Raw genomic sequence first — 12,402 nt, forward strand, 5'->3', positions numbered from 1 at the left:
TGGCAAAGCGACAACAAGTTGGAACTGCACCGTCCTTTGCTTTCATGGATATTTATACTTGACTCGTACCAGAAGGTCATTGAGCTTCGATTCATTCACCTCTGGACTTCGGGAAAATTTTGCCTCGGCAACAGTGACCTTTGTGACGCAGAAAGGCGGTGAGTCGTGTGGAGACTCTTAGCAGCTTGCATCTCTCCACATGGATCTGCTTGTTGTGCCTGCGCTTTTTTCTCTGCAGCCGTCCTAGGCGAGCAAAGCGTCTAGTTTCCCACCCATCCTTTTGTATATATACTGGCATTTATTCGTTGCTGCGCGGTTCTACTTAATCCACCTACACACCTCCATCCCCCTAGCCCACTTAACGCTGCTCACTTCGCGTCCGTCAAAATATGCCAACTGATACTTATTCCGATTCCAACTTGCTTTCCGTGTCCGACATGCACACCGAGTCCGACGCCCACCCCGAGTGCAAATCCGATGGGCGATATAAACGTGAGAAAGTTTGTGTGTCTTCCAGGTCGCCATTGAATATTGACTTGGATATTCAAGCCGTAGTAGCACATACACCTTCAAGCACCATACATCCGGTTGCCTTTCTTTCGACCTATTTGCTTGACTCCGGCTCGGATAGTGCACGTGGAAGACAAAGTATCTCCTCGCCCTATGTTTCGTCTCCAGGTTCTCTCCCTGTACAGCATGCTGCATCATCTTCCGGTCTTGGTTCGGTGTCCAACTCTGGTTCGTCGTCGAACCGTTCCGTGTTATCAAGATATGATTTCCCCTCGCTCTCTGCCTCAAAGCCGCATTATACCCAGTCTTCGACTAAAGGTCCCTCCCAAGACATTACACTTTCAAACGATATTTTGCGTTATGCCCGCCCAGAAAACATAACACATGAAACCAATCTGGTGGCCTCTGCGTCTGACATTCCCTTGCCCCCATCCTCTTTTGGCACAATGCCGCTTGTTTATCCGCACAGAGCCTTTGATCGGATCTCCCCGTCTGCGGAAGATTCTCACCCGCGCACGGGGTACGACAGCGAACGTATTGCCCCGCATGCTCGCTCATACTCCGACATGCGTCCGTCCCCAGTGCGCCCGTCCAACACATTCCATGGAACTACCCCGGCTAACCGTGGCACTAATCGCAAAGGAACACAAAAGTCCCGAGCCGCAATCCGTGACTCTGCGTCCTCTTCTGCACGTCCGGAAGGAGACTTTCATCGTAGCAACTTGAACACGCATGACTCTGGTGTGCGCCAAGACAAAACTACTACTTCGCCCTGCCTCACTTGCTTTCCCCCGCTAAAGTGCGAGGAAGTGCCTCCCAATTGGTCCACCACATGCCCATATTGCTCCAACATCATCGAAGAGACCTACTTGCCCGAACACGTCTTGATTCACAAGGAATTCTTCGCTCCTGCTTTCTGTGGAGGGCTACCCAGATCGGACGCCATCAAGGTGGGCGTTAACTTAAAGATGGCGAAGAAGTTTGAATACAAGGGTGAAGTTTATTACGGCGGGTGCCTGCAAAATTTTTGTCACACCCCCGCCTTGGTTAGGCATCTGACGGGTCAGGAGGGCTGTGTCGGGAACCCTAATGCACCTTACAACCTCGCCATGCAATCGTAGCGACCACTGGAGGAGTAGCATGGACAGCGCTCAAAGCTCTATCGAAAACTGCAGATCTGCAGGCGCAATTTTTCCCCCCTTTTTTCTCATTTGAATGTTCTCCTTGCTCGGTTTCTACACATTTATCTCATCATGTGTGCACCCCTAGCAAGCAGAATCACTGTTATTCATTATTCTGCCGGATTTTTCACTTATATTTTTCTGAATATTTTGACTGTTGACATTGCGGTTATTTCTTTGATGCTTCTGGATATTACAAGATCATATGCCGGTACACGTGAGGTTGATTTGAGATATATCGCTGTATTCTTTCTTCTGGACTGAGAGCTCAGTCAAAACACCCTCAAGCCATATCGAGCCTCTCGATACAGTGGCTCTACCTCACCCAATATTTTGGAATAATCCGTATCGCCGTAGAGCGACATTGAGTGAAATAGTGAAATCATAGTGTCAGATCATGCCAGACACAGTGATATTAATTGCTCTCTAGCTAGCTCTATACAGCTCTACCACACTCAATACTATATTGCACAGTCCCACAGCCACCGCCGCCGCCCCGCACCTAGCGTTGTTGCCTAGCACCCAGCACTGCCGCCACGCACCTTAGTCCCCCTTACGCGTCGCCCACGGCCAGCGCCCTCGCCCTCCACCTTGTCCACATATCACCCATGAGTAGGCCAGTGTTGTGCACATCACGATATGTTGGACACGGTATCAATCGGCAGTCAATATTCAATGAGGGAAATGTTTGGACTGTACATTTGTTGTGCAGCAGTGTGTTCAGGCCGTTCAGGCGCGCCGCGCGCTTCCGCGGGAGTCACGGTGCACGTGCCAGTGCTAGCGCTTGAGGTGACAAGTACTGACAACCGCGTCGTTGGACAACAGAGCCAAACAAAACCCTGCCGACGCGACTGTTTGTCCTACTTGTCTCACACTCTAGGTTTAGATACGGGTCATATAACTCTCATGCTGGCATCTCAACGACTCACCAATGGTCTAGCCGAAGTACTGTATGACAACGAAGTTATCTTGGCAGGCAGCAAACGAAAGGGGGGCCAGGATTCTTTGCTGTAACACTAGTTAAGCCCCACAATATTGCTGTGTTTGAGGTATTGACTTCAATGCTGTAATCTTCTCTTGTACGGTTCCCGGTGATGAGTCAGTTAGTGCACGGACCACGCGTACGTCCTGTCATGGCGCTTTGTTTGGAAAACCGATTGTTTTTGGAAGAAGAAGACGATCTGGATCTCTCGCTATTGTGCTGTGCTGCGCATGTTGCATGAAAAATTTGACCATTGCTCCAATCTAGACTAAATAGGAAATCCCTTTATTCTCTGGTGACACTGTCTGCGTATAAATAGGCACTCCATTGAGCGTTCAGAATTCAACTTTTCACTCCAAGTCTTAGGCATCATTTCCTCGGATCTACTCAAAGCGTTTTCAGTGCTACGCATCGCCTGGCTCAGCAATGGTGAAGAGAACTGCTGCAATACGGCCTTACGCGTCATTACCACATTCCATTTACACTTTATCCCCTTACTATAAGGCGGTCTCCTGGGCCTGGATGTGCGCGTTCTATCACCCTCACTGATTCACATACTCAAGTATTAGCAGAGGTCTGAGCGGTGGCCACGCGACGAGCAGTAGGCTCGTTGTAAAGGCCATCGATCGAAGGCGCATACCGCACGATATACATATAATCGGACTGTGTCGACGTTGGCGCGTCCCCCGCGTTGTACACCTCAACCGTCGTCTCCGCCCGGTCGGTGCTCGGGCTCATGTGCGTGATGTTCCCGCTTCCTACCGTATGGACTCATACTCAACTTGTGCTCTCATGCATCCAGGACTCCCTCCGGTCCCTCTTTATCCTTCCCTGAGGTCCCTAGCTACCTGGACAACGATATCTTCGGAAACCTGGATAGCACCTCACCGCGGGGGCACCCGTTTGTTGGGGATACGCTCCTGGACCAACCGGTTGATGGATACGATTCGTTCCCGGTTGGCCCTTCCCATTCCGGTGGTCGGATCCGTTACACATACTCCCCGTCCTCAGACCACTACTATGCTAGTGCAGATGACTGCCCCGACTTGCACAACAGTCCTCCATCGCTGTCAAGCATTTCCTTGCTGTTGTCAGAGCAACCCTCGGTACCATCTCCCGTATACCTAGCACTCCCGCTTACGAGACTTTCCAACCGCCGATACGCTCCTTACCATTCAATCCGGACACCACGACTTTTTGGTCGATCTTACAATGGCGTCGCAGAGCACCCGCTTGGACAATACTCTCTCCATGTTCCTTCTTACGACCCACCTTACTCAGGGCCTTCCGAATCCGATCTCAACTCATTCGCTGTCTCTACAAGTGATCATGACACCTTTCATGTGGGAGGAAGATACCTCCTTCCATCGAACTATCCATTGAGCCCTCGTTACCCACGGGCCGGTCAAGATATGAATATGAATGCATTTCCTGCGACTGCGGGCACTAGCGCGCCCCGTCCACATGCAGTTGATTATCAATATCAGGCAATGAACCAAACAGTCCCTTCTGTCTACCTTCACGAACACCGTGAACGCAGCAGGCATGGGTGCGGAGTCACAAGACGAATATTTGCCATCGTGGCTTTCGAGCACATCCTCAGCGTCCATTACCGGCGCGTTGCCAGAATGCGTGCACGCGTAGATACACGCCATATGTGCGCGCCGTGTCTCTTAACTGTGCCCCCATGCTCGTCGCAGCCGCAGCAGAGGTTCCAACGCGCCATGCCACGGAACGAACAGTTCGACAGACCGTTACGTCCGCTGCTGTGGGGCACGACCGAATGCGAGTATTGTGGGATGTCCTACAGGCGGTAGTGTGACCGAGACTAGGGCTGGTCTCTTGACACTCCCTTGCCGTGCGCTAAATCAAGGCTTGAACTCGTCGGTTGTATCGGCATATCACACTTTCGTTTTCGCGTTCGCACATACTTCTCCATCTGCACGGGAGGCGCTGCAGCGCACTGGAGAAGCGGAGAATGTCGAAAGTACAGGACCACAGGAAGAAGGATGCTCCGGCACACACCTCAGACATCCATATGCATCATCATCATCGTCTCGTCCCTCTCTTTCCTTCTCATGTCATATGTATTACAAGCCAGTGCTCCCGTGCGGCTCCCACTGCCTCGTCTCAAGATGTCCAGTTTGCGATGCGTTCTTTACCACTAAAGGGACACGGTAGTTACTGGGTGGCGGGATCGTGATGGAACTTCGCCTCAAATTGTTATTTGTAGATGGATTGTTGCTGTATGGTATATTGTGTATGCTTGCTTAGTGTATATATCCATCCCTTCTGGGATACTTGGTACTGCTTACTACACACCGAGTGAAAAGAATTCATAACGGTTATACCTCATCTTGGCGGCGTATGCGTGCGTACACACGTCAGGAACGAAGCCTTTGGACAACAGAGCCAAACAAAGTTTTCAAGTTCGAGCGGTGTCTGCTCATCATTGCATATGCGTCCCGAGTGGTACTGTATTACTACACGCTGCGACATGGTATGGGATTACGCGTAGGTGCCCAGCGCTCACGTTACGCTCGCAATTGTTGATGGCCTTACTCGAGGACGCGAACCGGATGGTCAGATACGGATATCCTGAGGGTACGAAGTTGAAGCAGAGTGTCTACCGTCTGCCTTCGGGCGACTAACCGGATAGAGACCGTATCAGGAAAGTAAGAGCGTAGCTGGTAAGTTCCTTACTTCGAGAGTCCTCACGCGGTTTAGCTGTTGAGATGTGATTATCGTTACTCGTTTACATATCTTCTGATTGTTATTGGAAACTGCGGAAGTTCGGTCTTCTGTTCCGAATTCATGATGGATTCTTCTTTGGCAGGCGTGCAGTCACAGTCAGTTGGGTCACCGCAGGGCAAGTGATTCGCAGCCAAGGAACTTACAGCTTGAGTTATCTCCTGCTGTCGTCCTGTGCTTTCATGGATATTTGCGCTTTGACTGTGCTAGAGGACTAATGCTAGAAGGCTAATTGCTTATACGGATGATAGTCTGGCTAGTTACTTAACCGCTTGGTCAGACAGACGGCAACCATTTATTCACCTCTGGGCTCGGAGGAAATTCTTGGCGGCGCTCTCCAGCATAATTCCGAAGGGCGGTGAGTCGCATAGAGACTAACTTCAACTTGCATCTCTGACTTCTCTACCACCACACCGTGTCGATCAAAGCGTCTAGTTTCATACCTTCCACACCTGTTCCCAGAATTTGTATATACAATAGGCATTTATTCGCTGCTGCACGATCTGCACTTTCACCCAACTACACGCTGCCCCTTCACCAGTGCCACTTAGCACTGTTCCCCTCGCGTACCTCTAAGTATGCCGACTGACGACTACGACACTTACGTGCATTCCAAGGGCGACTCCGATGGGCGATATCAAGATGAGGTATTATTCGTCTTTCAGGTGGCCATCGATGAGGATACGTGCGTCCAAGCCATAGCTGTACTTCCTACATCTTCGAGCGCCTCATATCCTGCCTTCCATCCCTGCATGTGTCTTCTCGAACTACGGTTTGTCTCGAGACTTTACCCAGGTCTGCATCATTGTCTGATCTTGCCTCGATCTTATATTGTATTTTGTCCTCAAATTCTGTTTTATATGGGTTGACCTCATGCTCTTCCCCGTTAAGTATCTCGTCATGCCAGATGTGGCAAGCACAATGCCTCAAGAAGGAAGATTAACGGGCCGTCGACAGCACAAAGGAGATGAGAGTGCGGGCCTTGGACACCGCCACACCATATAAAGGCACGCCTGGACGGTCCTCATCCCTTCGTCGACCCATCTAGGACGCTACTCAGCATCATGGTTCAGCAAACACCATTGCGCGTCCATGTCTCTGTAGAAGAGACTCGGCCCCAGTCTCCCCTTGGCCAGGCGACGATTCTTTCCCGCCCAACCCTCCATTCGGCGCCACGCTTGCAAACTGCGAACATTTCCAATCAACAGTTCCATGGGATGGCAACGTACACATTATACCCGCCTTCGGAGTCGGCCAATGACGTGGCCCTCCCATCTGAGCACCCGTCTCCGGTCAAGAACTGGACATGCTTTCTGGTTTTATTCGCCATTACGACTGCGACTTTATTGTCCGCGGTAGTTGCGGCCGGGTGGTCGTATCTCTGCTCGTTCTCTGGAATTGTGCTCATGAGGAACATGGCACCCTATAGCGATGCCCACTATTCTGCGATGTGGGCGACAAGTACGGTAGGGGGTGTAATCGTCGGTGGCGCAAGCGGCCTCGTCCTCCTTGCGCTGTCACGTCTTGACCATCATGCCGATCGCATATGGCGGTATGGCTTTGACCCGGAAAGCCTTCGGTCGAGGTACGGCAGGATGATTGTTAAGGTTGTCGGGGTGATGCTTCTCGGAATCTTTGGAACTACAGGACAGACCCTTGGTGTTGCGGTGGTCAGGACCGTCCCCGGGGCACTCGATGCGAAGCACGCTGCCATCATCAGCGCCGTGGGTACGGCATTCGGGACAGCGTTTCAACTCCCCTGGCTGCTCACTCGGTTCGATTTTGGTACGTACGTGATTAGTGCTGTCTTGTTCTTCCATGCTTGGATACGTTCATGAGCACCTTTCCACCTCTCATTCTCGCTGCGTACGGCATCCTAATTGCTTGAATGTTCGACGCCCATTATCGGACAACCAGAGCTTATTACTGCATCTGCCTGTCTTCAATATCTTACTTCATTATGCTGTTGAACGGCCCTACCCTGTATATATGTCTGCTTCCCAAAGTGTTGTAGATCTTTGAAGAAAGAAAGGCCAACGTTCCGGCCGCCGGCCGCCAGTTGGGCTGCCGAGGTCCAGTGTTTCAGGTGGTCGTGCGTTGATTTCCAAAGGCTTGTTAAGATTGATGAACTTTTGCAGTTTCAGCGATTGTCAGGTTGTCTAAGGCAGGCATGTCCTTTGCATAGCCGCTGAAGAACGTCAATGCAGAACAGCAGACAAGTGCGGCAGCGTAACAAATGGATAAAGTGTTACACCGAGTATTAGTCTGTATGAGCACGAAGAAGTATCCGTCTAGATGTATGTGTGAAGATGAACGGAAGTCCATATGCGAGACAGCGACGAGCAACCCAGGTCCGAATCGACCGAACCTAAGGAGATATGAGCGGAGGGATACGACGGGAGCCATATAGGTGTGGCTATGCCTACAAGCTGGCAATGCGAACAAATGAGCGACACGACCTTGATCAAACGGAATAATCAAGAGGAAATCGAGCGACGAGACTGAACCTGCCAGCCTGCACTGCACATTGCGGAGGACAACCATGATGGCCAGCGCGTCATCATAAGCGATCGGGAGGACGGAGAACAGACGGATGAATTCAAGAAAACGAACACGGCTCTTGTGTGGCCGCATACGCGAATCACATAGGATTGGTGTCGTCTCCTGTCCGTCCTCCACAAGCGTGCCTGTCCCCGTCCTCAATGACCTTCGCTAATCCAACCACATCCTCCAGATGATTTCTTATATGGTCCAGCCATCGATCCTCACCTTCACCGAACCAACCTTGTCTCCCCTCCTACATACACACCCATTATCATGGGCCATAACTAGGTGGAGCACCGTAGGCGGATTGCGGTCCTGGGGACGCCCTTCCACTGTAAGTTCCACCTGGCCCTGGACTTCGTGCTCTTGCCGGCTGCGGCGGAATCCCCAAGCCTGTAGCTGGTCCCAGTACTGGACTGGGAGCTCTGCCTGCATCGTAACCAAAAGCCGCCTGCGGCCCTGGCGACCGCCGCCCGTCCATTACCCCAGGCATCGGGCTTCGCGACCGTGCCGCGATCTGCGTCATCGGGATCGCCTCTCCTTCGATCGTCTGCGGCACGGGACCGTTGTACGGGTCGTAGTAGCCAGCACCGGAGTCGTCGTGGTACGGCGTGCCCGAGTTCGGGTTCAGGTGCGGCAGTGGCGGCACCGCGTACGGGTCGTTCTGCCCAGGGTACATCTCCGTCGACGCCGCGAAGCTCCCGCTCCGAGATTCCGGCCGTATCAGGTTCACCTCTGACGACGTCTCGAATCCCGCTCCGGCCGTACGCTGCGTCGGCAGCGCGTGCGGGCTCTCCCCGTGCGCGTTCAACTCGGGCCATTTGATCGCGTCCCCTGGCGAGTCCACCCGTGAGCAATCGAGAAACTCAAACCCAGACATACTAGCAGACTCACCGTCCTCGAAGTCGTTCGAGAAACGCTTTCTGCCTATCTTCCATAAAACGAACGCCACCAGTCCGATCAGCGCCACTCCTCCCGCAACGGACAGGCCGATGATCGTCGAAGTGCTGACCCCGCTCGACCCACCCGATGAGCCCGAGCCCGACGTGTGACTCGCCGAGGCTGAGCTCGATGACCCGGACGCGGTCACCGTGTACACCAACGTCGAAACCTCACCGTCCGCGTTCGTGCTCACCCTCGTCGCTACCTGCGTCGTTATAGCCGTCGGGGAGGACGACGACGTCGACTCTGATGACGCACTGGCCGAGGCCGACGGAGTAGACGACGTAGGAGTGCTCGTGGGCGCCGAAGACGTGGCCGAGCTCGCCGCCGAGCTTGCCGTGTCGGACGAGGAGCTGTGACCCTCGCTCGTCGTGACCTGCGAGCTTGCTGCGGAAGTCGCTGATGCACTGGATGGGGTGGAAGACGTCGCTGAGGACGTGCCGCTGCTGTGGCTGGCCGTGGTGGCCGAGTCGCTCGAGCTGGTGGGACCGACAGGATTCGGGAAAGGAAAACTAAGCTGGCGACGAGCTATCGCGCGTGCATTCCCGGCGTGCAAGTTCTGGAAGTCATGGCCGGATACGAAGGGTAGGAAAACGAGAGCTGCGGCGAGTGCAACGAACAGGCGGCGGCGGGTGACGACAAGCGACCTCGGCATGGAGCCAGTATGCTAAACGGCGAATTTTGAGAACGCAAACGCACCCTTCTTGCGTCGGTCGTCGACGGAAACGAAAGACAAAGAGAGGATTTGTAGAGGATATAAACGTCGGTGGCGAACCGACATTCAAGGCAGTGTATCACGTGAGAATATTGCCACGGCGACGGGCGCTGCGTCTCAATATCTTCACATTGACATTGCACCTTTTTTTGGGAAAAACCAGTCTCCTATCCATTCGCCCGGGCCGAAGGGAGACTTATCTATACTATCTATACTACAAGAGACAAGACATCTTTCCCACGAGACAAACGCTTGAGACAACCGCTTGAGACAACCGCTTGAGACAAACCGCTTAGAGACAACACTCGAACTTGATTGGCCAGCTGATATCTTTAGCACCTGACACCGCGTCTAGCACCAGGCGCTTCTGACGCGTCTGCACGTCGCGTCCAGCACGTCGCCCTTCTGGCGCGGCCGTCTCTCGCATTACGCCATTATGTTCTCCTGTCTTTCCATGCTCACCATACTCTAGCTTAACTTTTCTTATCTCGAGTCTCACTCATGCTATATTTTTTCTTTCTTTCTTCGTACTGAGCTTCATAATTACATGGCTTCCGGGGCGCGAAAATGGACTCAGACCGCGGCTCGGGACAACTCCAGGCTTTTCCGCAGACACCGAAGAGTCTGCGCCGTCACGCTGATCGACAAAATCGAGTGCTGCTGAGCCCGACGCGTTGACGCGTCCCCCAGGTATTTGATATGTTATTCTTCTCGAGCTGACGTGCTGATGTCGTGTCGCACTTAGCCCATCATTGGAGACCCTCTCAACACCCGTAACAGGCATCGACTACCTTGAGCTCGGACTGAAGCAGTATCACATCCTCAGGGCGACATTTTTCACCCTGCACCACCGACTTCTCCCTCACACACACCTCAGGCTACAAATAAGCGGTCGGAAGCTCAAAGGTGGCGCCGCGACCGAGAACGTCAGCAACGTCAACGACATGAAGCTGAAAATGAGGCCGGTCCATCAGTACCTGCCCCGGAGCCTTCCAACCGTATCGCTGTCCAGCATTGACGGCGAGAACAAGAAGGCACTCCTCATGGTCTCCTCACCCCTGCTGTGACTACAACACGCTCTGAGGCTCAGTAACGCCGCCGTCAGCGTGAACGTGAAGCGCGTCAGCATGCGGAAAACCAACACGAGCAGTCTGAGGAGGAAGGTGCTCTCCCTACCCCTGCCGCGACCTCAGCACGCTCGAAGGCTCAGCGACACCGCCGTCAACGTGAACGTGATACACGTGAGGCCGAGCCTCGCCATCAGCAGACCGAGGAAGAAGTGGAACCTCCCGCGACCTCAGTGCGCTCGGATGCTCAGCGACGCCGCCGCCAACGTGAACGTGATGCACGTGAGGTCGGGCCTCAGTATCAGCAGATGGAGGGACGAGATACACATTCTTCTCCCCCCGCGACTCCAACACGCTCGGAAGCCCAACAACACCTCCAAGGTGAGTATCAAGCGCGCGAAGTGGAGCAGCAACCTAGCGAACATGAGCGTCAACACCTCCATGGCGAGCATCGAGCACATGAAGCTGAGCAGCAACATGACGAACACGAGCAGTCGGAACAGGCACTCACTAGACGGCAAGTCGCTCAACGGGCACGACGTGATCGTGAGCGTCAGACTGCACAAGGTACGTTCTGCTGCCTCGAGAGCTGTCATGACATGAACTGATGTGCTGAATCAGCCCAGAGTGCGGCAGATCATGGTAATGATGGGGATCAAGGTGCTTCGGACGATCAGCTCGCAGGTGTGCCGAGAGGTGAACGCGGACGGGTGCACCCTCCCCCAGTGCGCATTGAATGTTCTCTGGGCATGCCAGCCATATATGGAGCCGCAGGCCCGACACGACCTTGGGCGTATGGACATCGTCTGCTCCCGCTGCAACGCGCTGCGTTGGCATGCCGAAAGGGTCGCTTCCAAATCGACCGCAAACTTCTCTGCATTCATAACCTGCTGCAATCAGGGACAAGTTAGACTTTTGGTCTCGGATCCACCTCCAGAGTTTATCAGCAACCTCTTTACCAGTACAGATGATCCCCAGGCACAGGAGTTCCAAGAGAATATTCGGCAGTACAATGCAGCACTCGCTTTTACGTCGCTCGGTGTTCAGTTAACGCTGGAGGGAGAGCACAGCCAGTAGTTCGTATTCACGGCGAGTTGTGTCATCATCATGGAACATTGCTACCACCCGACGACGAAGCACCCTCATATGCACAAGCTATATATTTATGATCCCCAAGATGCTCTCGATCATCGCATGCGACGCAACATGAACCTGCGAGAGGAAACCATGCAACGGCTTCAGACGATACTCCTGGTATCTGCTTAATAATGTCATCTTTTGCGATTGCCATGTGACGTTGCAATAGTGTTGCCCGTCGCGAAGCACGGGTCACTGCTAGTTCCGAACATGCAGGAACTGCATGTTTGGAAACATAAGACAAAGAATGTTTCTAGTGACATTTTATATCTGCTATACTGCTATTTACATTATGACACCTATAGACTAAATTTGTAGATGTTGTAAACTACGGTTAACCTTATAAGCACCATTGAAGATTTACTTTCTGATCTTAGAATTTATAAGCACAGCCTTTTTGTCAAAGATGATATAACAATTTCATTGAACGATATAATGTGTACTAAAGATGCCATGATGAACATCCTTTGTCTTATATTTAACTCAGTCAACATTTTTGTGATGAGCAGAATTCGGTGTCTAAGTTCTTTTAGCAAAATTTACTATATCTCGTATCTTAAGCAGTACCCCCCT

The 12,402-nt window shown here is 52.6% G+C and overlaps 5 protein-coding genes across 5 annotated transcripts; 3 read left to right on the forward strand and 2 right to left on the reverse strand.

Annotated features, from left to right (window-relative positions):
- Nucleotides 1-437: 437 nt before the first annotated feature.
- SCP_1200530 (hypothetical protein) lies at nucleotides 438-1,631 on the forward strand (the record flags this gene model as incomplete). The annotated part of the gene is made up of 1 exon (XM_027762940.1): nucleotides 438-1,631. The coding sequence occupies one exon, from the start codon at nucleotides 438-440 to the stop codon at nucleotides 1,629-1,631; it is 1,194 nt and encodes a 397-aa protein (XP_027618741.1).
- Nucleotides 1,632-3,231: 1,600 nt separating this feature from the next.
- SCP_1200540 (hypothetical protein) lies at nucleotides 3,232-3,411 on the reverse strand (the record flags this gene model as incomplete). Its single annotated transcript, XM_027762941.1, has 1 exon — nucleotides 3,232-3,411. One exon carries the CDS (start codon nucleotides 3,409-3,411, stop codon nucleotides 3,232-3,234), a length of 180 nt encoding a protein of 59 aa, XP_027618742.1.
- Nucleotides 3,412-6,488: 3,077 nt separating this feature from the next.
- On the forward strand, nucleotides 6,489-7,262 carry SCP_1200550 (hypothetical protein; the record flags this gene model as incomplete). The annotated part of the gene is made up of 1 exon (XM_027762942.1): nucleotides 6,489-7,262. The coding sequence occupies one exon, from the start codon at nucleotides 6,489-6,491 to the stop codon at nucleotides 7,260-7,262; it is 774 nt and encodes a 257-aa protein (XP_027618743.1).
- A 977-nt stretch (nucleotides 7,263-8,239) lies between these two features.
- SCP_1200560 (hypothetical protein) lies at nucleotides 8,240-9,565 on the reverse strand (the record flags this gene model as incomplete). Its single annotated transcript, XM_027762943.1, has 2 exons — nucleotides 8,240-8,802; nucleotides 8,863-9,565. The coding sequence occupies 2 exons, from the start codon at nucleotides 9,563-9,565 to the stop codon at nucleotides 8,240-8,242; spliced, it is 1,266 nt and encodes a 421-aa protein (XP_027618744.1).
- A 1,550-nt stretch (nucleotides 9,566-11,115) lies between these two features.
- On the forward strand, nucleotides 11,116-11,769 carry SCP_1200570 (hypothetical protein; the record flags this gene model as incomplete). Its single annotated transcript, XM_027762944.1, has 2 exons — nucleotides 11,116-11,259; nucleotides 11,314-11,769. The coding sequence occupies 2 exons, from the start codon at nucleotides 11,116-11,118 to the stop codon at nucleotides 11,767-11,769; spliced, it is 600 nt and encodes a 199-aa protein (XP_027618745.1).
- Between the last annotated feature and the right edge of the window lie 633 nt (nucleotides 11,770-12,402).

The sequence above is a fragment of the Sparassis crispa genome, assembly GCF_003851025.1.
Source record: "Sparassis crispa DNA, contig_000010F, whole genome shotgun sequence".
NCBI lineage: Eukaryota > Fungi > Basidiomycota > Agaricomycetes > Polyporales > Sparassidaceae > Sparassis > Sparassis crispa.